The sequence below is a fragment of the Zootoca vivipara genome, chromosome 15, assembly GCF_965207765.1.
Source record: "Zootoca vivipara chromosome 15, rZooViv2.hap1.1, whole genome shotgun sequence".
Taxonomy (NCBI): domain Eukaryota; kingdom Metazoa; phylum Chordata; class Lepidosauria; order Squamata; family Lacertidae; genus Zootoca; species Zootoca vivipara.
In genome coordinates, this window is record NC_142598.1 from 22,443,671 (window position 1) to 22,471,213 (window position 27,543).

General features: G+C 46.0%; 1 protein-coding gene across 7 annotated transcripts in view; it reads right to left on the reverse strand.

Annotated features, from left to right (window-relative positions):
- Positions 1–27,543, reverse strand: part of CLCN1 (chloride voltage-gated channel 1) — a 93,298-nt gene that overhangs the window by 51,271 nt on the left and 14,484 nt on the right. For 4 of the 7 annotated variants that reach the window (XM_060269034.2, XM_035140601.3, XM_035140597.3 and 1 more), the window contains exon 1: positions 5,208–5,522. The exons of 1 other annotated variant lie outside the window; for it this stretch is intronic. In XM_060269034.2, coding sequence (XP_060125017.2) covers positions 5,208–5,378 — 171 coding nt within the window. In that variant the 5' untranslated portion in view covers positions 5,379–5,522. Of the gene's footprint in view, positions 1–5,076; positions 5,173–5,207; positions 5,523–10,699; positions 10,778–27,543 lie in introns of those variants that run through there. 2 more of the 7 variants (XM_035140600.3, XM_088658582.1) reach the window with 2 other exon arrangements.

Consider the following 27,543-nt stretch of genomic DNA (forward strand, 5'->3'; position numbering starts at 1 on the left):
TTCAGCAGTTCTCTTCTCCTAGCTGAGAAAATTCTCCATTTTTCATCTCTAGAATCAATTTTAGAGGTACATCAAATACGCTCAGGTTTACTTTTTAAAAAAAGCAGAAATACTAAGTGGAATCAGGGGCAAAGCTTCATGCTCCGCCACCGGGGGCAGAGAGCAGGCGCGCTGCCCCCAGGGATGTGGCGCACGTTCTGGGGGTGGGGGGCACCGCACGCAGGGGCATGATGCGCGTTTTGGGGCAGGGCATGCCACGCACAGGGGGGACGTGCGATTTGGGGGTGGGGCGCGCTTTGGGGGGCAGTGGCGGGAAGCTGTGATGGCGCCCCTGGGATCGCGCTGCCCAGGGAGCCCCGCCCCCACCGCCCCTAACTTTCTACGCCCCTGAGTGGAATAGCATCACCCCACCCCCACTGCACTGATATTTAATTAAACTGTGTGAATATTCACACATTCACCCAATTTACAGGAGGTGGGCAGGCAGAGTACTTCTTCCACTTGCATCTCGCATATGCTCCAAGTGTCCCTATATTCCAGAGGCTGTCCCGGAAATTACAAAAGCCATCCCGGCTTCTGATTTGATCCAAGAGTGTCCCTATTTCCCCTGCCAGTGCCATCACCACCACCATCTTGCAAATGAGCCAGCGCTTGCCCTGAGTGGCGATGGCTGCAGCAGTGGAGCCTGCGAGGGAGCATCCCGTTGCCTCTACCTGGCCACCACTGCCAGCCTCCTCCCTTGGGCAGCTTGAAGCGGCTGCTGGAGAGTGAACGAGCAGGAGGGGAGGTTGTGGCCACCGAGGCCCAGCCCTGTGTGATGTGCTGGCTCCATAGCTGCCAAGTTTTCCCTTTTCTCGCGAGGAAGCCTATTCAGCATAAGGGAATTTCCCTTTAAAAAAGGGAGAACTTGGCAGCTATGGCTGGCTCAGAGGGGCAGGCAAAGAGCAGGCCCACCCTGGCCAGGAAGAATGGCTGAGGGAGCCGACGTTTGTCCGCAGACAGTTTTCCCAGATCATGTGGCCAGCATGACTAAGCCGCTTCTGGCAAAACCAGAGCAGCGCACGGAAACACCATATACCTTCCCGCCGGAGCGGTACCTATTTATCTACTTGCACTTTGATGTGCTTTTGAACTGCTAGGTTGGCAGGCGCTGGGACCGAGCAACTGGAGCTCACCCCGTCGCAGGGATTTGAACTGCCGACCTTCCAATCGGCAAGCCCAAGGCTCAGTGGTTTAGACCACAGCGCCACCCGCGTCTCATATATATATATAGTACATCCACATCTAATCTTGCCCCTTCCTAAAATTTATTTATTGGTGTGTTTTTCTTTTTATAAATCTACCAAAGAATAGAATAAATCTGGATTAAGGGGTTTTCTCAGGATGGTGGAGGGTGTCTGTGCTGTGTCCCGTTGATGTATTGGTGGTGGAAATGCTCGGGGTGGGGAGGGGAATGGGGGGGTCAATGAGGGTCAGTGGAGAGTAAGAAATGTCCCTATTTTCATCTGAGGAATGTTGGAGGGTTGCCCAATCAGGGATCATAGAGTGAATGGAATTACTGTATGTGATAACACTGCATAACGAATCAGATCTGGTTTGGTTAACAATGGTTAATGAATGTGAACATTTTCACAAGGCGTGCTGGAAAATCACTTTTTAAAGAAGAGGGGGGGGTTGTCACTGCTGATTACCTGGAGTATGATTTCTGACATAAAAATATTTTAGCATCAAAATGATGCTTCAATAAGGCATATGAAATTTTTGACTTGTGCACGTACTTGCCCAGGGGTCCCCAGACTACGGCCCGGGGGCCGGATGCGGCCCAATTGGCCTGCCAATCCGGCCCGCGACGACCCCCGCTGCCCGCCGCCACCCGCTCTTACGGCGCGCAGCGCAGCAGCGCTCTTCCAAGTCGGGAAAAAAGCGCCGAAAATCCTTTGTGCGCATGCGTATGGGCCTCTCCCGACCCGGAAGAGGTCATTTCTGGTGCACTTCCGGGTCGGGGGAGGCCCATACGCATGCGCACAACAGATTTTCGGTGCTTTTTCCACCCTGGAAGCGCACCGCCGCGCCAGGAAGCGCGATCGGCGCGGTGGGAACCAGCCCAAACGCCGGTAAGTCTGGGGACCCCTGTACTTGCCTATCTGCAAATATGTAAATAGTGTAAAATGTATTTGATATGTATTACAAAGGTGTACAAAGAGACCTGTTTCTGCACACAGAACTCATGCCTGGTGCTGTTTCTTTGGATTCTGTTGGGTTTAATTCTGATGAAGTATCAGTTTCCTTATTCGCATGCCAATGGGTTCTCAATGAGTTGGCTGATGAATGTAAGTCAGTGAAGGAAGAAGGCCCTTGATTATCAAAGGGATGTTGTCAAGACTCTTCTCAGCTGCACTCAGATCCCAATGCCTGCAAGAACTGCCACATTCAGTTACCAAAAAAATGAATGAATGATTACCAATTCCCACTTCAAACAAAATATTCCCAGGAAACCAGCCTAAGTAATTTATGCGAGCTTCATCTAATCTGCATTCATCCATGATGCTTTTACACAGGGCACCAGTTTGCAAAGCCCCAGAATATGTGAATTCTAGTTGCAAAACTTGCCTATGTCCAAAATGCACCTAAGGCCCATATGTGAAGCAACCGTGATATTCTTGGCCAAACCGTGCCTTCCATCCTCCTAGAGCCGCTTTCCCCCCTTCAACATATACCAGGTACACCTCATCTAAGTCATTAAAAAAAACAGAGCCATTCTCATGGACCAGTGTAGCCCGCTTTGGGCATTAAAAATTCAGAGCATATATATTCACCCTGACTTTGCTGTGATGAGCAAGCTCTAAAGGGAGGCTTACAAACATGTTCACCTGAATGCCCTTCCAACCTGATTAAGAACCCCTTATGCAGGGATCACATGGAAGCATGTTTGTGCACACAGGCAAATACATTTATTAATCCCCCTTTAGACTTGGCTGCTAAGCATGGCAGATGCAGGGTTGGCAAACGTGCCTCTTATTTTGAATATTGCAATCCCTGAAGAGGACTTGTAGAATTATGGGTTTGAATATGGGGGGGGGGGGAGAGAAGTTCCAAATCCCTCCTACTTTCTGGGTAGCTTGGGGATAGGCCCTATTTCTCAGTCTAGCCAAGCCATGTCCCAATACAGTTTCTGTGGGCAGAACTGTGTCACTGAGCACTTTCCTTGGTGCCTGCAAAGCTTCCAAGTTCCTAAGGAGATGAAGGGGGCTATCTGATTCTCCCTTGAAAAGAACATGGAGATAAAAGAGGAAGTGGTAAGGATGGTACTTGTTCCCACTTCCTCTTTCAGCTCCATATGCTTTTCAAGGCCCAGATAACCATCGTGGAAGCTGAGCAGAGAGTGGAACGACCAAGTGGGTTGGAAGAAATGAGGAAAAGGAGAGAAATCTGGGAGACTAGGGGGAGGAAAAGCGAGTGACACAGGAGTCAGGAAAGAGAGAACAGACTGCAAGACACTCTTTATTGCCCCCCACACAAGTTGAGCCCAGTAAAATCAATCCTCTAGAAATTGTGGGATTTTTTTAATGGGTCTCTCCCCTCACACACACACCCAACCACCACCGCAGACCATAAAAATCATGGATCTAGCGCTTTCCAGGTTTGCCTTGGTATAAAACCATGGGTCCAAGGAAGATCCTTATGAATCAATGTAACTTTGAAGGGAGTCTTTCAAAGTCACCATAAAATCATAACTCGCCTCTTTGTACACAGATGCAGCCTTTGATTTGTTGGAAATTTTGCTGCTATCCAGCCAAGAGAATCCATACCAAATGCTGGATCTGTGCTGTCTACTGTGCTGTCTACCAATGTAAGCTTTAATTTGACAGTAGGGTTTTTTTGGGGGGGGGCTGTAAAATTAAAAAAACCTCAAGGGATTCTATTTAAATTATACAGGATCCAAATTTTACCCATGCACCTCGGAAAAGCATGGTGTGTGCTTTGTGTGTCTACGTCTATTCTTTCATTCTTTTTCTCCAAGGCAGTGAGAGGCTGACCCTTGGGATGGCAGAGAGAACTGACCAGAAGAGGTGGCATCCATGGCACTTGTTCAAAAATCCAAATATGCAATAGGCCCAAATTGGTTGGAGACCCCTGGCCTAATCTATCGCACAGGATTGTTATAAGACAACAGCATCACTCTGTGCTTGTTGGACTGAGCTACAGATAACACGCTAACCAGATCCTCAGAAGCAAAATACATCCATTTGATATAGAAAGGCGAAAGGACTAAACAGGCTGATCTTTGCTGTGCATAACACCTATAGATCTTCCTTAGAAGTATCCCATCATTGACTACTTTATACTACGTTTTATTTTTGCATCTCAAGGCCAGATTGTTACTTTCCACACCGAGAACTCCAGTGTGGCCTGGTTCCCCTGACCAGCTCCTAAAACCACTGCAGAGGACTGGCCATTTCAACCACACCCCGTGTTAAAACAAAACCCCAAAGTCTTCTATATAACAAACTTCCAAGTTCATAAACAACCTTTCCAAAATTCTAACACTGAATATATGTATGTAGAAAGAGTCTGGTGAAAGGCGGGAAATAATAATAATAATAATAATAATAATAATAATAATAATAATAATAATAATGGTCCCTGTACCAGATAAGATTGAACTGTGGCCCAGATGTTCAGGTCTAGACTTTTCCTTCTGCATCATCTCCAAGGAATCCATTTGATTGCTGTGGGCGTCGTGGTAGAAGTTACAGTGGCACCTCTGGATGCGAACGGGTTCCGTTCTGGAGCCCCGTTCACATCCAGAGCAGTATGCAGCCTGAAGCGCCAAATCTGCGCATGCTCGTCGCGCGATACAGCACTTCTGCGCATGCGCATGACGTCATTCGGCACGTCTGCGCATGCGTGAATCGCCAAACCCGGAAGTAACCCGTTCCAGCAGTTCCGGGTTCAGCGCGTTCGTAACCCATGATGTACGCAACCCGCAGCGAACGTAACTAGAGGTATGACTGTACTAACACTTTCATTCACTATATTACAGTGAGACAGCCATCTTTCCCACATTATACATACATGTCTCCTGGTCCACTTGGTGCTCAGCAAATTTTTAGGAAACTGAGAGGCCTGCCATCAGGACCAGCATGCATGTGACGGGCTCCATTCTGACACATCCGCCTTTTATTATTCCATACCATCCACCCTACCTTCTCCTGGTACTGCACGCCGTCCCCAGTTGCCCCGGTCTCGTGCCCTGCCTCGGATGGGATCCCATAACTGGTGCAATTTTCATAGTGCATATAGTCGTACTGGGGGGCACCGCCCCACAACGCTGGGCCCTTCTTGGCGCCATCCGCCTTGTGCTCTGAATGCTCCATTGCGCTATACTCGACTTCTTCTGAGCTGGGACACAGTTGCTGCAGGGCGAACGCCGAGCCCCGCAAGCTGTTTGGCCCAAGGCATGGCCTCTTGTCTGCCGCCCGCTCCTTCCCTATCCCTTATGTCTTTCTCACTTTCTTCTCTTCCTAGCCCCCAAAGGCGTCTGGGGTAGTGATAGCTGGGTTTAACTATATTTAGAACAACCTTCTTCTGTCACATGACCCCCACCCCCCCCACCAAAGCCACATCTGATCTGAGCAAGAGGCATTAACTCGGCCTGGATTGAATATCAGGTGTGTGACAGGAGGGAATCCTGAAGGAGCGGGGGTGGGGAGCAGAAGGCAGCAGCGAGGGAGATAGGAAGAAGCGGCCAGGCAATTCAAAGACGGCAGGATGGGAGTGAAGCACACAGAGTTCTCCTCTTGCTCAGAGTCTTCCCCTCTGCATATTTACGTATTCATATGCTATGATATGCATTGTTATTGGCAGTTCATTACGTCAGCTCCTAAAGTCCAAATCACAGCACAACTAAACGCATACCTTCCAGCATTTTTCCAATGAAAATAGGGAAACTCTATTCTATCATCATCATCATTATCATCATCATACCCCACCATCTGACTGGGTTCCCCCAGCCACTCTGGGCAATTTCAAACATCTATAAAAATATTAAAAACCTTCCCTATACAAGGTTGCCTTCAAATATCTTCTAAAGCATGGGTAGGCAAACTAAGGCCCAGGGGCCGGATCCGGCCCAATTGCCTTCTAAATCCGGCCCGCGGACGGTCTGGGAATCAGCGTGTTTTTACATGAGTAGAATGTGTCCTTTTATTTAAAATGCATCTCTGGGTTATTTGTGGGGCCTGCCTGGTGTTTTAAAATGAGTAGAATGTGTGTTTTTATTTAACGTGCATCTCTGGGTTATTTGTGGGGCATAGGAATTCGTTCACCCCCCCCCCAAAAAAATATAGTCCGGCCCCCCACAAGGTTTGAGGGACAGTGGACCGACCCCCTGGAAAAGTTTGCTGACCCCTGTTCTAAAGGTTGCATAGTTACTTCATCTCCTTGGCTCAGGGGTTGCATGACTCCATACCCTCCAACATTTCTCTGGTGAAAATAAGGACATCCTAAGGGAAAGCAGGACGTTGCAGGATCCAATCAGAAACATGGAAGGCTTCTGTAAAGCTGGGACTGTCCCTGGAAAATAGGGACACCTGGAAGGTCTGCTAACGCCACCTTCACACAATCATACCCACTTGAACTGGTCATGGCTCCCCCCCCCCCCAAAAAAATATGGGAGCTGTGGTCTACAGCAAGGGTGCTGAGAGTTGCTAGGAGACCCCTAGGGACCTCCCTGAACTACAGTTTCCAGAATGATGTAACAACAATCAACCCCTCTTCACAGGGAACTCTCGGAAGTGTAGCTCTGTGCTTCAAATGTACAGGGGTGGATTCAACTAACTTGTGCAAGTCAGCTCAAGGTTTCCAGCTAGAGGAGGAACAGGGCTTTCTCTCCGCCCCGCCCCCCCATCCCCATGCTTCCTCTAAATCTGCTCTGGAGGGTCATGAGAACCCCCGCAAAACTGCACGGCGGGAGGAGAGGGAACATTGTTTTATCTAACAAGCAGAAATGTTTGTGCTTATGAAACTATTGAATCAGAGCAGGGTTGAATTCCATGCATGGTGTGTACGCAACTCTAGTTCCTGCAAAAAGAACAACTAAACTGAACTGTCATGACAGGACCCTCAAGGATGCATTTTTGAAAGTGAGGTTACCTGGATTTTGCTTGGCGTTATTAAAACCCGTCGGCACTTCGCATCCTGAGTTTGCTAATGAAGCAATGACTGTGCTACTGCCATTTGGTAGCACATGCATTTTGCAAAACAGGCTTTTCAGCAATGACTGCTAAGAAGAGAAAATGCAACAGCCGGCCGTACATCAATAATGATCTGAGACCATGTCTGACACCCATCAAACCTCACATTGACCTACTCATTGGCAAAATGCAAGCTGTTCCACCGATGCTTGCCCATATTTGTGTAGCTGTATGTTCTTAGAAGAAATGTTTATCGCTTATGAAGAAATATCATGCAATAAGATCATTGGTGTTCTTACACACACAGCCTCAAACAACTGTGATTAACTTTGAAAGTACTATAAATACATCATTGAATTCCACATATAAAAGGGGTGTTAAGGAACTTTTTGCTTGCAAACCTCAAGTAATGTTTATCCCTTTCTTTGCTTTTTAATTGTTCTTAACTTGTTTACACTATTTTGTAGTTTTTTTAAATGTTGTAAACAACTTTAGATACATTTTTATGATCTAGAAGTATATAAATATTTTTATGAATAAATAAAAGAAAAACAATATTAATGGTTATAAAATAGCCAGTTAAAACGTACGAAACTGATGGCTGCCAAGGATGTAAGGTCCACAATTCACATGGCAACAAATTGATGGGTCATCATACCAAAGAGGCTGGGAAACACTGAGGTCGAGTGTCTACTGACAGTCAGAATGCCACCTTCCACCCAATCCCCAGACTCTATGGTTCTCTGCTTAGAGAAGCACATGTTTCTTGCTGCTTCTTTAAACCCATAGGTGTACCGCTATGGGTGCAACTGACCCCAGTGCTGTTGTCTAGTGGCTGGCTTCCCCAACATAGACTTTCCCCCTTTCTCACTCTGTTTTCTACTATATACAAGTTCTATCTGCAGCAGCTGGGAAGGGACCAGCTCACTTATTTGCTTAGCTGTGAGAAGAATGAAGGGCACATTTTTTCCACCCTGATGGCTCACTGACAGCTCTTGAACCTGCTGACGACTTGGCCTGTCTGTAAACAACACAGCTCTTAGAAGAGCAATTAATAGGAAGAAAAGAGGAAGTGAGTGTGGGACCCCCAGATCATATTCCAAGCAGGAATTGTGTGCAGGGAAAGAAGACTTCTCTGCCAATGAGCAATTTTCAGCACCTCTTTTTTATCTCTCGATCCCAAAGAGAGTAGGACAAAAAGATAGCGGTGACAGAAGAAGGCTGGGGGGATGTGGAAGGGGAACAGGAGGAGAAAAATACATTTTTGTGCCAGTGAACTTAGTCCCCACTTGTTCAGTGGAGGGATAAAAAATTGGGGGCATTTTCCTGCAGGAATACCTGTCTCCTGCTGATTCTCCCCTACTTGCCCCTCTATGCATAAACAGTAAAACCTCCAACTACTGGTTGGAGGTTGATTTACACTAAAGTGTAAAGTGTCAGTACAGTAATTTCTGCTTCCCGGTTTGCTAGCAGCAGCAGAAACAAAATACCCTCCCCACCATAGCTGTCAACTTTTCCCTTTTCTCACAAGGAATCTTATTCAGAATAAGGGAATTTCCCTTAAAAGGGGGGGAAAGTTGACAGCTATGCTCCCCACCCCTCAAAAAAAAAAAACTCTGAAATGAAGAAAACTTGGAGCAACCTGTGGATTTTTTTGCATGGAAGGAACATGGACTCCATTCAATTCCAGTACAGTCATACCTCTGGATACAAATGCTGCGGGTTGCGTACAACACGGGTTACGAACACACCAAACCTGGAAGTACCAGAACGGGTTACTTCCGGGTTCAGCGGTTTGCGCATGCGCAGAAGCATCGAATGGTGTCATGCGCATGCGTAGAAGCGCCAAATCGCAACCCACGTGTGCACAGAAGTGCTGACACGGGTTGTGTACTGCTCATGTTGGGGATTGGGGGTGGGGTTTGGGAATCACCAAATAGGGAGGTCATCTTTCACAGTGGACAAAAATGTTCACCAGACATTGCTCACTTTTCCTTTTGGCACACCACTAATACACACACACACACACTGTGTGTGTGTGTGTGTGTGTGTGTGTGTGTGTGTGTGTGTGCAAATTTGCATTTCAAAGCATTGTAGAGTTGGAAGGGACCTGAGGATCGTCTGGTCCAACCCTCTGCAATGCAGAAATATGCCATATTTCTAGAATCTTTCTTTTATAATGAAACTCAAAGTTGTTGAGATTTTTTAAGGAAATGAAGCTCAATATCAGTTATATTAAAGCACTTAAAACACTTCCATATAATCTAGAAAGCTGAAATGTTTTATGCATGTGGCCCAAAGTGCTCCGATTACTGGTAAAATCTGAAAACGGGAGTGATTGCAGACAGGGGCTTAATACCACATTGTTGCGATATCACACACTGGCCATTGAGATATCGGGATTTTTCAATTTATAACGTTTTCTTGATAAACAGAAACAGAATATGAATGGGGGACATGGATTGACTGGCATATTGGTGCCACTAATGTCATGTGGATGCTGGGGGGAAAAACTTCTATGTATGAGCAGCACTGATCTCACAATATCAATCAAATTTACCCCTTGCCTTTGACACCTGAAATGCATATCTTAGGACCCACCCTATTCTCTTGACTGCAGCTTGTTTTTAAACAATACTAACAACCCCTCATATAGAACTAACTTGGTATTCTTGTGCATGTCTCCCTCAAAATTAGGATGGTCCTGTGTCTTCCTTTAGAGAGGGCTCTCAGAGGACAGCCATCTATCTGAAAGTGTCCTTAGTCTGAGGGCTCTCCAATTCAAGTCTGGTTTGAAGATAAGGAACCAAAAAACAGGACGAGAGGAGACTTGATGTTGCTCAGTGACAGTTGGCAGATTCTAGTCATCAGAGCAAGCATACAAGTCGCCTGGTGTTTTCCCCACTGGGATCCGATGTACAGTCATACAGTACCTCGGTTTAAGTACGCTTCGGTTTGAGTACTTTCAGTTTAAATACTCCGCGGACCTGTCTGGAATGGATTAATCCACTTTCCATTACTTTCAATGGGAAAGTTTGCTTCAGGTTAAGTACGGACTTCCAGAACCAATTACACTCATACTTCGGGTTAAGTACGCTTCAGTTAAGTACTCCGCGGACCCGTCTGGAACGGATTAATCCACTTTCCATTACTTTCAATGGGAAAGTTCACTTCAGGTTAAGTACGCTTCAGGTTAAGTACAGACTTCTGGAACCAATTGTGTACTTAAACCGAGGTACCACTGTATTATATTTCTATTCAAATTGTGGTAATTATTTCAAAAACATGCATCTATACATATACATTTCCATATGCATATGTTATGCATATTTGTGTTGCAAATCCTCTTCATGACTGGCCACCTCACTCAACATGACTGTTAAAAGTCCTTCCATACGACCAAGAAACACGGAATTGGTCCTCAGATAACCCATGTGTGCATGTGATTAAAGAATGGGAGAGCCTTGAAAGGAAAGGAAAGCGGGGTGGGGGGTGGAGCTCACCTGAGGTGGATGTTTCTTCCGGGCAGCCATATCTGTACCTACCACTGAAGCCCAATTCTCCTTCCTTTCGCCTGTTTCACAGGCTGATATTCAGGCTGCTCTAATATAGTGCCCGGCCTCTTACTCCTCCCCACCTTCAGGTCATCTGTTTCAGCATTATGAGGAAAACCCTGAGACTTCCCCTGGCAACCCCTGGCTCAGTGAGGAAGAAGAAAAAAATATACAGGTTGACCTTGGGTGCCAATGCCTCTCCCATAGTTCTGCCAAAGGGGAGATTTATCACCTCATAGGCTACCACTATCTATCACTTGGGGGAAGGATTAATTTTATGTTCTCCCCCTCACTTAACACCTATTTGTTTTCCTACTCATTGGGTTAGTAAGTGCCTCTTGTTCCCATCTAGAAGCTGCAGAATTAAAAGGTCTGTGATTTCCCAGGTATTCCTCTCCCTGAAGGATACCAAGGTGTTTGCTTGGGGTGGAAAAGATGGAAGTTTTATTATAGCATTGCAGCAGAGGTTTTGCATGGTGAGGGTGAAGGCAGTGAAATCTGGCTGAGGCACAGAAAACAGCCATTATTATTATCAGTGTTTTTTTTCCCTGGGGTGATGCAGGGGTACGCATACCCCTAAACATTTTGTAAATCTAAGTTTGGCCTCATGGAGGGGCAGTATTTTTAAAGAAAAAAAGCACTGATGATGATGGTAACAAGTAGGGCACAGAACAGGGCCTTCTCAGCACAGCTGTCAAGTTTTCCCTTTTCTCGCGAGGAAGCCTATTCAGCATAAGGGAATTTCCCGTAAAAAAAAGGGAGAACTTGACAGCTATGCTTCTCAGTGGAGGTCCAAACTCGACAACTTCCACAAAACTGAGGTATTTTCGTATAAGAAGGCCCCCGACTTGTTACTGCCTGATTATTATGAACAGACCACCAATGGAGTTGTATGTTTTGTTTACACAGCTCACATTTCCCCCTCATTGACCATTTTATTTTAAAACCTTTTCACTTTATTGGTTGCTTGTTTTGCTGCTGGTGTGGCTGCTTTTGCTAAGATTGGGTGGTGAGACACAGCCTGAAGTCCTGTTACACCACCTTGAACAGGGAGGCCACTGGATTGTCTTCGGCTGTTTTTACATGAACTGACTGCAATGCAAGTTAAAGGATAAATCCAGCTTCCTTCTTGTCACAGAGGGCACGTTGTGGCTACTCTAGAGTAATGACTCTCCAAACCGTTGCCTTTTCATGCTTTTATTGTGTGCAAACTATTTACAGTGCTAGAGCTGTACAGGATACATGTTCTCAGTCTGGGTCAGAACCCTGGAATGGGGATTCCCGCGTTTTCTTCCAACATAGAAGTCTGGGAATCCCAAATCTCCTCCCTCGTTTCTTTCTGCGCAATTCCGGAACGGGAGGGAAAGGTCTTCTTTCCGTGCTTTCCCTCCTCCCCTTTTCCCTCTCCCTTTCTTCCTCTCCCAAGCGGAGCAGGGGCTCTGCGACCCTGCCAGAGCCATGTCCTCTACTTCCTGCTTCCCCGCTGGACTCTTCTCCCTCTCCGCTGCACCTGGTACTCAGGGAGGAACTGCTTCTCAGGATGGGAGGGGGCTGTCTGTAGTCCCTGTCCCTTACACTTCTTGAGGAGGCCTGGGAGCCTGCACAGAGTAGTAACTAAAAGCCTCCAGCTAGGCCACACCTTGGAGGACTTGTCCACTGCATTTTCTCTGAGGAGGTTTCTCGTTTGCCCGGTCACTTTTCTGCTGAATCGGAACAAACGTCAATCGGGTTTTTTCTGCGGATTGACATTTGTTCTGAATCAGCAACAAACAGCTTTCCCTGGGAAGGTGGTGTGGCAAACGAAAGATCGCTCGAATCCATGTTTAGAAAACAGGGGCAAGGGGAAAACCTTTCGGACACAACCTTTCTAGGCATGGGGAGAAGTGTAGTTTCGGAAGAGTCCTGAATCAACTACAGTCATATACCTCGGTTTAAGTACGCTTCGGTTTGAGTACTTTCAGTTTAAGTACTCCGCAGACCCATCTGGAACGGATTAATCCACTTTCCATTATTTCAATGGGAAAGTTCGCTTCAGGTTAAGTACGCTTCAGGTTAAATACGGACTTCCAGAACCAATTACACTCATACTTCGGGTTAAGTACGCTTCAGGTTGAGTACTCCGCGGACCGTCTGGAACGGATTAATCCACTTTCCATTACTTTCAATGGGAAAGTTTGCTTCAGGTTAAGTACACTTCAGGTTAAGTACAGACTTCCAGAACCAATTGTGTACTTAAACCGAGGTACCACTGTATGAAGAAAAGATGCCCTCCTGGGTCACAGCTGTTTGTCTCAAAAGAGCCATGTGCCAGATATTTAGTTGCTAATACATACATTGCACAGCCACCACAGGTCTGGATAGGCACAGCGCATCATGGGAGGTGAATTGGACCTTCCTAAATCCACAGGTCTGAATCTCTGACCACGTTGCCCACATCCTAGTTCCAGCTATGAAGGTTTCAGTCCTGACAGCTTTATTAATACTGACGTCCAGGGCACTTTCCCATGTCTTTTCAAAATAGATTTATCATGCCCAGGGCTTGCTTTCTTTTTTCAGGTGGGCGCCATTGCCATTCTAAGAGAACAAGGGAGAGGTTCATAGTGAGCTCCAGCGCCTCTTTTTCTAGAAAAATAGCACGGATTATGTCTGTATTGATGTTTACCTCACAGTCTCTTTGTCTGGCAGCTATAAAAACACTGAAGTGGAAGAACATGCCCTGAATATTGGCTGGGTTATGCTCTGAAATGGGAGTAAAAAGGTGCGAATGAGCCCTACGGAAAAACTAAGATCCATCCTTCCTTTGAGGCCGTTTACCTCTGTATTCCTATCTATTTACCTGGAACTAAGTGGGTCTTCCTTCTGAGTAGGCATGCATAGGATTTTGCCATAAGATTCTGAGATTTTGGCTCAAACTCCAACACCTGTCAACCCTAGCTACATCTAAATTTATATGCAATATGTTTCCAGTGCCCAGAATAGCAGATGTAATAATGTGGGTTCTGCTGATAATGTTAGAGGAAAGACAGAGCAAAAGGAGAGAGAGAGAGAGAGAGAGAGAGAGAGAGAGAGAGAGAGAGAGAGAGAGAGAGAGAGAGAGAGAGAGATCCTGTATGTGGAGGAGAGAGAAAAATATCAGGATTGTTAATTAGGGTAGAAAGAGGAGGAGGAGGAGAGTTAATGTGGCTCGATATTTTGATGTGGCAGCCTGCCTGGGATGCCAGAAAGATATGTGAGAGATTATTTGAGAAGCAATAATCTGGGGCTGGGCTGTGTGGGAGGCTGCAGATTTGCAAAATGTTCTTTTTGCAAGGGCCGGTTGGAATGGTGGACTGGATGAGGTCAGTGGGAGAAGAAAAAAATACTGAGGGAAAGTATGAGGAATAGCATATACTGGGATATCCACAGGGAAGAAGGGCTGGGATTGGGAGGAGGTGAGAAAAGACAGGTTGGGAGGTTTGCAGACAAAGGAATCGGTGGAAATGAGAAAGCAAAGAAGATGGAAACGCTAGAGGCATGTTAGAGAAAGAGGCCCATGTGACAAATACCAGAACACAGACTGAATTAATACAAAAGCTAGCAAAATGCCTTGTCTGTTTATGAGTCACGATTACAACATTTTGTGAATATGAATGGTTCTAATAATGGAGACAGAAGACACAAATGATATAAAGGGTAAAAAAAACCCAACTTAAAACAATTCATACAAAATAATTTATTAAACACCCATTTGGTCTTTATGTTATATGACTTTGATATCGGAAATATTCCATACCAGTTGCAAAATTCAGTATATTTAGAATATCTTATATTTATTTTCTAGTCCTTATGCCTGTCAAGGCGTGTTTAAAGTGTGGGGGCATTGACAGGTGAAAGGGATGTCTGGGTGGTGTTTTCCCAATAGGGCAAAGCTCCAGTGCCTCCCAGCTTTTTGCCAAGACCCATTGACCTATAAACATAAATGGCACTCCAGTCCTCTATAGAGCTAGGCATGCCTTAACTGAACCTTACCCAACATTGGGAGGGCATCAGGTTAAATAAGTTTGCCTTAGCCCACTGAAATCTAGGGGCTTAGAACAGGGGTAGGCAACCTAAGGCCCGTGGGCCTTCTCAATGTGGCCAGCAGATGGTCTGGGAATCAGCGTGTTTTTACATGAGTAGAATGTGTCCTTTTATTTAAAATGCAACTCTGGGTAATTTGTGGGGCCTGCCTGGTGTTTTTACATGAGTAGAATGTGTCCTTTTATTTAAAATGCATCTCTGGGTTGTTTGTGGGGCATAGGAATTCATTCATTCCCCCCCCCCCAAAAAAAATATAGTCCGGCCCACCACATGGCTGAAAAAGGTTGCTGACCCCTGGCTTAGTAGTACTTTACCCTTAAGAGAACTGGGCTGACCATATATGCATAGTTGCTTGGTTCTGAATACCCTATGGAGACCATAGAGCCCAACTTTCCATGGCATAGAATTTTATTAATATTTCATGTTAATAAACATAGGGAAACATGTAGCAGCTTCCAGAATTCATGTGCCATATTAAAATACATAGAAAAAATCCAGTTTGATTTTCCCCCATTTCATTTTGGCAATTCCAACATGATTTCTTCCTAAGGGTTGTTAACTTAATACAGGCAGCAATGCATGGGTGTAGCCAAGGGGGAGGGGCAGGGAGGGGCAGCTGCCCCCCATCAATAAAAAAACATAGCAGAGGTTCTGCCCCCCCCCCACAAAAATCATGGCTATGCTATGCCCATGCAGCAATGCTACATGAAATGTATCATTTAGGACCCCCAAGATGACTAATTGATTGAACAATCATCCTGATTTGCTTCCACAAAACTTACATGGAGGTTAAAGGTCAAGGTAAAGGGACAGTTAAGTCCAGTCGCAGACGACTCTGGGGTTGCAGCGCTCATCTCGCTTTACAGGCCAAGGGAGCCGGCGTTTCTCCACAGACAGTTCTTCCGGGTCATGTGGCCAGCATGACTAAGCCGCTTCTGGTGCAACGGAACACTGACACCAGAGTAGTGCATGGAAATGCTGTTTACCTTCCCGCCGGAGCAGTACCTATTTATCTACTTGCACTTTTTGCGTGCTTTCGAACTGCTAGGTTGGCAGGAGCTGGGACCAAACAACGGGAGCTCACCCCATCACAGGGATTCAAACCGCCGACCTTTTGATCGGCAAGTCCAAGGCTCAGTGTTTCGTAGACCACAGCGCCACCCGCGTCCCTACATGGAGGTTAGATCATGCCTAATCTGTTGTGATAATGAGCATTCATCCTGATTTGTTTGTGGGGTGTTTACATGTCTTCCCATCAGCTGTTCGTTCATCCCATACTTTTCAATGCATTCCTCTGTCACTTTCCAAACTGCAAACAGTCTCTGTATTGTCGTTTTTAAATAGATTTGCTGCGCTAGAATGAAAGAGCTCTGTTAATCCACTTTAAGTGTGCAAACCTAAAGTTCTGCTCTGTGCTTGAATCCTGCAAAATAGTGACAGTCTGGAGATGCTCTGCCTCTTGTAAATAAAGCACATGGAATTAAACCATAAATGTTTCCCTGAGTAATTAATCAAGGTTTTGAGTTTTGAGTCATCTGAAGGTAGCAGGTGTTCTGTCTGTTTTGTAACCAGAACAATCCACTCCAGAAAAGCATATATCCTGAAGACAGGTCCCCTCCTAGTGCTCATTCTCAGGAATCTCAGTAAGGGTACCTTTTAAAAACGGTGCCAGGACTCTGAGGTTGCTACAACCTTAAAATAACAGCTGCCTCCTGGAAGAGGGATCAGTTTCAACAGCTCTCCAATGAAAAGAAGAGGCAATTCCTGAACAGTATCTTGCTATCCGCACAGCAAATCACAAACACAATCTGTTAGAATTTGTCTGTATCCTGCCACTGTGACAGCTCCAAGCTGTCCTTCCTCACCTGAGAGCGTTTGGCTGTGTGGGCAGGCACATCTTGACACAGAGAGCTTGGCTGTGGGCACCTTACAGCTTACTTTGCATTCAGTGCACTCCCCCTGCTAGTTTTTGAAGCCACGTACATACAGCGTATTGATCCTATAGTTTCTTGAGAAATACTGTCGCTTGATGCATTCCTCCCCCCCTCTCAACCAGCTTCAACCCAAGAAGAAAAAGTAAACCTTGTCGACTTCATACTTAAGTGTGTACATTTGATGCAGCATTTGCACATACACACGGGAAAGCTCACTGGGTTGGGGAAACCAAAGAGATTGTGCACTCTCTAGTGTGTACAGCAATGTGCAAATGAGACTTGGGTGAAAGGTCTGCACTGCATTTTAAGCTGCTAACATGTACAGAGCCTTAATCTCTTAAGTGCTTATAGCTAAGGATGACATTGAGACATTATACCCTCATGTGCATACTGTCAGGAAGGCCAATGTGATTCGCAGAAAAGTCTGATTCTGGAAAGGAAAATTCATGCTTTTTAATGCAGAGATTCCGCTCCGCTTTTAATGCAATATTCACCCACCCCTACCTTCCATATTCTGGCCCAGGACACCCATTCAGGCCCTATCAAGTGTCTCTCTGTCCTTCCCACCTGCCCCTTGGCTCTGCAGAGGAAAGAGCGTGCCAGCTTCAGTGCCCAGCAGGTGGCTCCCCTCGGCCCTTGCCGGCTGTCCCTCACCCTCAGGTCTCACTGCAGCAGCCACAGTTTTCCAGCTGCATAATCTTCGCCAGCTTTTGGTTTTACGAGCTTTGCAGACAAAGTGCCTGATGTGCCAAGCAATAAATTCAGCGCCAGCCGGAGCTCCCTGCTCTACCACAGTTTCAGCACAGCCTCACAACACACGTCCTAAATGCTTCACTGCCCCTGCTATGAAACTATTCGCTGAAATCTCTCTCTCTCCTCTCTCTCTCTCTCTCTCTCTCACACACACACACACACACAAAATCCCAAGCTCCACAAGTGTCACAGTGTGTTTTGCTATCATCCCCTTATCAGAGGCCGGTGACAGTTGTTTTACAAGATGAGTAGATTGCTTTGGCCTTGCCTGTGTGGGATTTATTACATTTGGCAGACTTGGAAGTTGCTTCCCCCCTCCCTCATTTCTCACTTGCTGTGACATGATCGTTGGTAATTCCAACGTGGGAAGCAGCACAGACTTTTTTTTTATTAAAAAAAATAGCCCACTGGAGGCTAACCAATTTCAGACCTTTTGAGTGTCCCTATTTTCCAGAGAGTTTGACCAAACTGCGGGATGCAGTGGAAGACAGGAGTGCCTGGCGTGCTCTGGTCCATGGGGTCACGAAGAGTTGGACATGACTAAACAACAACATTTTCCAGAGACCCCCCCCCTGATTTACAGAAGCCGTCCCGGTTTCTGATTTGATCCCGGAATGTCTCACTTTTCCTTAAAGGTAAAGGGACCCCTGACCATTAGGTCCAGTCGTGACCGACTCTGGGGTTGCGCGCTCATCTCACATTATTGGCTGAGGGAGCCGGCGTATAGTTTCCAGGTCATGTGGCCAGCATGACAAAGCCACTTCTGGCAAACCAGAGCAGCACACGGAAACGCCGTTTACCTTCCCGCTATAGCAGTTCCTATTTATCTACTTGCATTTTGATGTGCTTTCGAACTGCTAGGTTGGCAGGAGCTGGGACCGAGCAACGGGAGCTCACCCCGTCACAGGGATTCGAACCGCCGACCTTCTGATCAGCAAGCCCTAGGCTCAGTGGTTTAACCCACAGAGCCACCTGGGTCCCTCACTTTTCCTTAGGATGCCCCTATTTTCATTGGAGAAATGTTGGAGGGCGTGCAATTTGGGCGAGTGAGATTGCAGGGCCAGTCTGGTCCTTAAAGAAGGCCAAACTCGGCTTGGTGGTAGAAAATCTGTTTAAATATGGAGATGCCCCAAACACATCAAAATTGTGTGTGACCATTTTAACAGCAAAGAAGCGTTTGTTGGTGAGGGGTGCATAAACTTCCCCAATCCACTGCTTACTTCCCCACAGCCTTTCCTTCAAAGTCCTTTTCTCTCACTTGAATACCTGTGAGGGATAAGAGCTTAAGTGAGGAGAATGGCACTTTGGAGGGCAGGCTGCAGAAGAGATATGCTGCTGTTGTTTGGGGTTCTGCCTTCCTTACCTTCCTATTAACTTTGCTATTAAAAACTGGCCCCACTCCCTCTTTTTATGCGGCTGGGTCAGATTTTAGAATTCTTTTCAGTTTTGGCCAGGTTTGGGAAGTGTGTACCTGCTGGTTTTGCTGGAACAATGGCATTCACATGCCCTCCAACATTTCTTCAAAGAAATTAGGGATGTCCTATTCCATTATTATTATTATTATTATTATTATTATTATTATTATTATTATTATTCCCCACTCTTTCTGATTGGTTTGCCCCAGCCACTCTGGGCAGCTTCCAACATACAGTGGGACCTCGACTTACGAGCTATTCGACATCCGACGTTTTTGAGTTACGAGCGGAAAAAGTGGCCACACGCTTATGATTTTTTCGACATCCGAACGGAAAACCCGTTCGCAGCTAGATGCGGTTTCCTCGACTTACGAGTTTTTAAATGCGGTTTCCTCGACTTACAAATTTTTCCGTTTCCAATGCATTCCTATGGGAAACTCGACTTACAAAGTTTTCGACCTATGAGTGTGCATTCGGAACGGATTAAATTCACAAGTCGAGGTCCCACTGTATATAAAAACATAATAAAACATCAAACCTTTTAAAACCTCCCTATACAGGACTGCCTTAAAATGTCTTCTAAAGGTTGTATTGTTACTGTACTTATCTCCTTGGCTTGGGGGGGTCACATAAGTCCATACCCTCCAACATTTCTTCAATGAAATTAGGTGTATTCTAAAGAAAAGCAAGTCGTTCTGGGATCAAATCAGAAGCTAGGGCAGCATTTGTATATTTGGGACTATCCATGGAAAATAGGGACGCTTGGAAGTTCTGCATTCAATACCAATGACCATAATATCTTCCTGGGTCATTTGGTTGACATGGGCTGTGGAGCATTGTATTATGGTGGTTCTCGTCATCCTTAAATGAATATTCCCAGGTGGTGCTGAGGGACTTATTCTCGGCCCCCTGGGCACTGGTCTGTGAGGTTCCTCAGGTCTTTATTTTGTCCCACATGCAGTTGCTGGGAAACGACACCTGCAGTTTTAAAGTTAGGTATCGCCAGTCTAGACAGGGCAGAGGTCCTGATGGTCAGTAGACAAAGTGATCCAAAACTGTACAATGTTCTCTGAATGTGGTGGCACACCCTCTAAAGGGATCAGGTTTGCAATTTTGGGATGCTTTTGAATACAACATTGATTTTGGATGCCCAGGCCACTGCTGTGGTCAGAAGTGCCTTTGCTTAGCTTCAACTGCTGTGCCAACTGAGCCCCTTCCTGGAGAAGATGGTTTTGGTCACAGTGACATTTATGGAACACCCTCCCATCAGATGCCAAGGAATTAGACTGAAGATATATGAAGGCAGCCCTGTATAGGGAAGTTTTTAATGTTTGATGTTTAATTGTGTTTTTAATATTTTGTTGGGAGCCACCCAGAGTGGCTGGGGCAACCTATTCAGATGGGCAGCTTGTTTGTTTGTTTATATTAATATTTCTATAATAGATTATATTACTGCAACATGCTCTACCTTGCATCTACCCAGTTTGGAAACTGCAGCTTATGCAAAACATTGTGGCCCGTATGCTCCCTGGTGTTCAGCTTTTAGGCGCTGTGGGTTAAACCACGGAGCCTAGGACTTGCCGATCAGAAGGTTGGCGGTTCGAATCCCCGCGACAGCCGTTGTTCGGTCTCAGCTCCTGCCAACCTAGCAGTTCGAAAGCACATCAAAGTGCAAGTAGATAAATAGGTACCACTCTGGTGGGAAGGTAAACAGCGTTTCTATGCACTACTCTGGTGTCGGTGTTCCGTTGTGCCAGAAACGGCTTAGTCATGCTGGCCACATGACCTGGAAGCTGTACGCCGGATCCCTCAGCCAATAATGCGAGATGAGCGCCACAACCCCAGAGTCGGTCATGGCTGGACCTAACGGTCAGAGGTTGCTTTACCTTCATGCTAGACTTGCATCTGGAGCATGCTCACTCCACAGCTTCCTACCAGTTGCACTTCCTGAAATGCCCTGGAAGCTTGTGCAGTGCAATGCAATGTGACATGACATCACTCCTAAAGCATTATGGGAAGTATAGCCAGCAGACTATTGCAAAGACACGACTCATGCTGTTGCAGGCAGTGTGGGGCTTAATTCTCATTCTCTCTCTCTCTCTCTCTCTCTCTCTCTCACACACACACACACACACACACCTTCCCCCCAACTGACAGCCAACTTGCAAGGTTAAGCAAATGGCAACATCACCGTCACCCCCTTAAAATACCCCACTCCAAAGAAAGCAGTAGAAAATCAGACCCCATTTTCAGGAGTGGGTGATGACGACAGTGTTTTTGAGGAACATGGGCAGAGGGGATTTCAGCCCAGCCTTAATTCTCAACCACAACAAAACCTGAGAGTTTTCTTTTTCATTCATGAGGCATAAACACATCTATACCTCACAAATAAAATGCCTGAACATTATACAAACAGAGGAAAAGGCAGAATAGAGTAATTTGTCATGCAGATGAGCATTCTGGGCAATAGCCTGCCAAACCCTCTGGCTCTGGATCATGTCTGACCTTGCAGGGGGAAATGATACTCTAGTACAAACAGGAAGGTGATATAAAAAGCCATTTAAACACATTTATGATAGATCAAGGCCACTGTGATGAAGAGGCCGTTCTGGTGGGACGTTACAGTGCGAATTAGCTGTACAGTACTGTATATTTTAAGTTAGGTCAGTTAAATTGCCCAACTCCATGTTTCTGTGTGTGGCCTAAAAATCTCATCCGAGAACAACCTCCTTGCTCAGACGTGTGTGCGCGCACGCGCAAGAGGGCACACAATTCCCCTTTGTGTGTGGGAGCAAACGCCTCCCAGATCTTTCCCCATCTTTCATCCTGTGAGATGTGTGCTGTTTGACTAATGTGCTTAATTACAGGAATGTCTGGCTTCATGGCTGGATAAGGATTACCCGTTGTGAAGTTCAAGTGGGTGAGAGAAAGGCTGTTGTCGCGTCACCCCTGTGGCGATTGCTCAACACTTTGCACAGAACTAATTCACTTTCCCCATCCACTATCAGGAGACGGAGGGATGCAGCCAAAGACCACCTCAGAGCCTGCACTGTCTAGATTGCTTCTTGTACATCATAGGCCCTTTCTGCCCCCAACTGCTCTGTGAGAAGCAGCTGTGTTTGTTTTTTTTAAAAAAACAACCGTTTATGTTAATAGTATAGTGGTGCTTTTAAATTCTTATTTATTTATTTATTTATTTATTTATTTATTTATTATTAAATTAAGAACATAAGGAAAGCCCTGCTACGTCAGGCCAAAGACCCCGTTTTCAGGCCAGCACCCTGTTTTCTCATAGTGGCCAACCAGATACCATGTGGAAGTAAGCAAGACTTGTGTGCAGCATCACATTCCCTGCTTGTAAATTCCTAGCACCAGGGAGAGGGTAGCACTGTGGTCTAAACCACTGAGCCTCTTGGGCTGGTCGATTGGAAGGTTGGCGGCTCGAATCCACACGACAGTGTGGGCTCCCGTTGCTCCGTCCCAGGTCCTGCCAACTTAGCAGTTTGAAAGCACACCAGCGCAAGTAGATAAATAGGTACCGCTCCGGTGGGAAGGTAAATGGCGTTTCCGTGCCCTCTGGTTTCCGTCATGGTGTCCTATTGCGCCAGAAGCGGTTTAGTCATGCTGGCCACATGACCTGGAAAGCTGCCTGTGGAGAAACGCCATCTCCCTCGGCCTGAAAGTGAGATGAGCGCCACAACCCCAGTGTTGCCTTTGACTGGACTTAACCATCCTGGGGTCCCTTACCTTTACCTTAGTTTCTAGCAAGTGGCATTCAGAAGCACACGGCCTCTGACAGCCAAGTAATTTCATGTTACTGGTAAGCTGCCTTAGAAGGATTTGTATCCTGAAAGGTAGGGTGTAAATAATTGCAATAAGTGCATAAATAAATACAGTGGTACCTCGGTTTTCCGGGACGCAGGTGGCGCTGTGGGTTAAACCACAGAGCCTAGGGCTTGCTGATCAGAAGGTCGGCAGTTCGAATCCCTGCGACGGGATGAGCTCCTGTTGCTCGGTCCCAGCTCCTGCCAACCTCGCAGTTCGAAAGCACATCAAAGTGCAAGTAGATAAATAGGTACCGCTCCAAGCGGGAAGGTAAAACGGTGTTTCCGTACGCTGCTCTGGTTCGCCAGAAGCGGCTTTGTCATGCTGGCCACATGACCTGGAAGCTCCCTTGGCCAATAATGCGAGATGAGCGCCGCAACCCTAGAGTCGGTCACGACTGGACCTGATGGTCAGGGGTCCCTTTACCTTTACCTACCTCGGTTTTCAAACATAATCAGTTCCGGAAGACCCTGAAACGTTTGAAAACTGAAAACTCAATACGGAAGCCGTGTGGCATGTTCGACTTCCGAGTCATGTTCAAAAACCGAAGCATTTACTTCCGGGTTTACGGTGTTTGAAAACCAAAATGTTTGTCAACAGAGACATTTGAAAACCGAGGTACCGCTGTATTTGGTAGCTTAACACCATGCAGAATTGAAATCAACAGGCTTACTAACTAACTTTGCACTGGTCTTTGTCCATAATGCCAAAGGAAGGAAAGCAGACACAAATATCCAGTACTTCTGGAAATCAGCTGATTATATAGAGAGTGCTGTCTCACACGAACACATTAACAGTCTCCCCAGAAGAACTGAATTTTTTCTCCAAGTAATGTTTCTGAGCACCGTGTTAAAAAAAAATTAAAAAATAGGCGGGGTAATGAATAACATTTGGATTTAGTTAGCAGTTATCTCTGGCCAAGTGCCCCTGTAACAATAAAAGAGATTTTTTTTGTTTATTGGGATTAAGCCGTATGCTGGTGCCACATGCTGCGCCTATTTCCAACCCCTGGCGCGAGTGGAATAAACAAACCAGCAAGCCTTGTCTTCCTTTTATATTTGAACTAAGGATCCTGGTTTGTTGCTGCCCAAGAATCAGCAAGCCATGGCTTCAGATTAGATAGCGATCATGGTTTTCTTGGGTAAAGCAAACCACAAACCCTAATTTGGATATAAGGAGAAACCAAGGCTTCCTAATTTGCCCCCTACACACTTGCACCAGGGAAGGAGTTTCTGATAAATCACCGTAAACCAACAAAAGTTGGCTTATCATTATGCATGAGTTTTCTTTGCCTAATGCTTTCCCGCTTGAGATTTTAAAAAATGTCTTGTCTCTCACCAGTCGCCGCAGTTATTATTCTTGCCGAGCTCCCTCTAGTGGGAAGTTCTGCTACGGTTACCTTTGGGGAAAACAAGTCCCTTGCAAAAGGCCTGCATCACTCTCAAAGAGGGGAAGGCAAGTGAAGCCCACCTTCGAGTCTGCTGCGTCCGGACTGTGCCCACACACACACACCCCAACACCACCAATAACTGCTTCACGAAAAGGATCCCAATTACTTTTCATAGGCTGGTATTCTTTATTTTAATAAGTGTGGTTTGACGTTTCTTGCACGCTGCCTCAAAAGTATCCAGAGCCTGAAATACAAGATGTAAATAACTGTAATATAACTAAATAAACATGACCCCTAGGCAAAAGCATCCTAACCAAGGATTTGGTGAAATAGAGAATTCATAAAGGCAAAGATGGAACAGAAGGGTATTAACCCAAAGCAATATATATTTTCTCTCTCTCTCATATCCTTATGTTTTCAGGTTTTCCGTATTGCCACATATTATTTCCACATCAGTCGTGATGTTGGCTATAGTAAAAAAAAAAAGCAGAGGGGAGTGGTAATGCCTCTTTTTAATTGAGAACGGAGATCTCACGTTCTCTTTATATGTCAAGAAAAGCAACTAAAGGACTGGGGAATAACAGCCACAGCATTCTCCATGGGGCTACCCTTGAGGGCGGTCCGGAGACTGCAGCTGGTGCAGAAGGCGGCCGCGCATGTTTTAAGTGGTACGGCAAGAAGGGATCACATAACACTGACCCTGCACAAACGGGGCACGGGTTGCCCCTTTGCTACTGGACAGAAGCCAAGGTGCTGACTTCAGTTGTACAAAGCCCAGAAAAACACTCTCCCTCCCCACTCATGCAAGAAACTAAAGATCATCGCAGCCAACCACAAATGAGCAATCACATCCTAAGATGAATCCTGACCTCTCTCACCAACAGAGAAGCACGAACAAACAACAGAGAACCTGCACAAACGACGCTGACGCCGAACCCCTACACATATCAAGAAAAACAAAAACATCGGCAATCCACCACACCCAACTCCCCATCCCACTCACCTCTTTCCCCCCTCCCTCATAATGTCTCAACAAGTAAAATTGATGTGTAAAAATAATGCATGAAAAAAATGAGACATTGCACTACCTTTGTAACCCAAGAAAATCTTTAATAAAAATAATTATAAAAACAAAATACAAAAAACTTAGGAGACACTGAGTGGGATTCAGCTAAGGAGTCCTGCAAGCAGTAGGACCCCCCAGCGCAAGGACTTCCACATGCACCATGGGGCTTTCCCCCAGCACCCTCCAAAAGTGGCTCGGGGGTGAGAACCCCCCCCCCGGGGGTAAGGAAAGAAGTGAATATTCAGTAAGGCAAGCTGACATGCTTGCACAGATGGAAAAAAATGTGGGAGCGCAATGTTGAATTCCACCCAGGGACTTGATGGAGTGCCTCCCTCCATGTCTGCCATGTGCAGGGGAGGTGTGTCTCTTGTTCCCATTGGTAAGCCAAATTCAAATCACTTTATTTCAGCTTTAAGCTCATAGACATAATAAAACAAGAACAGAAAGGCACATGATTTGATTTACAATTAAAAGGTAAAAGAGCTTAAAGGATATACAGAATTACATAAGGATATAATAAAAGAATTTCAAGTTGTATATAACAATCCATTCCGTCTCTTATATGTCAAAACAGAAGTTAAAAATTTTGGTTGGTAAGCATGTCTCACTATGTGGTGATGTGGGAGAGGGTCTTCCCTGCAACTACCTCCTATACAGATTTTGTGTGGCTTTTAAAACATCTCTTTCCAGCCACCAGTCATTTGGGAGGCATGTGCGAGTGGCTGTGGTTATTTCTGCTGCCGCTACTGAACTGTATCTACTGGACTAGTGTGATATTAAAAAAAGAAAACGATGGTTGAATTAGTTTGTTGTGGTGTGTGTTCACCAACTTGTGATCCTACAGGATATGGGAGTTTATAAATGTAATAAAAGATACAGTCAAGAAATAGGGGTGGGAGTGGGGTCTGTAGGTGCTGTGCTTCTGTAAATTTAAAGGGACCCCTGACCATTAGGTCCAGTCGTGACAGACTCTGGGGTTGCGGCGCTCATCTCGCTTTACTGGCCGAGGGAGCCGATGTACAGCTTCCGGGTCATGTGGCCAGCATGACAAAGCCGCTTCTGGCGAACCAGAGCAGCACATGGAAATGCCGTTTACCTTCCCACTGTAGCGGTACCTATTTATCTGCTTGCACTTTGACGTGCTTTTGAACTGCTAGGTGGGCAGTACCTAGGAGTGAGCAATGGGAGCTCACCCCATCGCGGGAATTTGAACCACTGACCTTCTGATCGGCAAGCCCTAGGCCAGGCATCCCCAAACTGTGGTCCTCCAGATGTTTTGGCCTACAACTCCCATGATCTCTACCTAACAGGACCAGTGGTCGGGGAAGATGGGAATTGTAGTCCAAAACATCTGGAGGGCCGAAGTTTGGGGATGCCTGCCCTGGCTCTGCGGTTTAACCCCAAGCCACATTTACCATCCACATCTCGTAAGGAGTAATTTTGAGAAAAATATAGCAAAACAGGAAAGTGTTAAACACAATGACTGGTGCAGATCAGCCGTCTTGAACTTGTGGTAGCCATGAGTGGTGGCAGCTGTAGTCCAAAACATCTGGATGGCGGCAGGCTAGGGAAGCCTCGCCGATTTCAAAACCCAGTGTGAATATACTAGCAGATCTTACATTCTCTAAATCAGTTTTTCGTCATGGCACTTGTTTATCTTCTTATCTACAACACGTTCAAGGCTGTAACTTACGCAGAGAGCAGATCTGGAAGAGGATGTATAGATGATAATGGCTGAACTTTGTCCCCCTGTTGCATTGTTCATCTAGGATGGGCTTGTCGTTCAGGTGGCATCAGGACACTCATCGGGAATGTCAGAAGTTCCCCAGAGGGGAAAAAACAGGCAGCTTTTGTCCTGGGGCACTCCCATGCTTAGTCCGGGAAGCCAGGCATACAGAATGCACAGAGTATGCTGTCTCTTGCCAACCATGAGGGCTGTCAGAGAGCATCCCTGGGTAGCTGTACATTTAGAAAGGGGGCACATTAGCAGAGCACAGAGTTGGATGGCAGAAGGCCCAAGGTTCAATCTTCATCCTTCAAGTAGAAAGGATCAGGGCTGAGAAAGGAGCCTTGAGCCCTGAAGGTTGGGCCCTTGGTCATGCCAGAAATGGCCATGATATTCCAAGAGCAGTGCTAGGACTTGCAACCTGGTTGTCTCCTTCCGCAAGGAAACCTATGTCATGCCTACTTGGGTACAATTCTGAACACTGCACCTCAGAAAGGATATAGCAGAGGTGGGAACAGCAACCAAAATGATCAAGGGGTAAAGGAATTCTCCTTGGAGGAAAGGTTACAACATCTGGGTTTTTCTTTAGTTTTTTGAAAAGACACATCAAGGGAGGCATAATAGA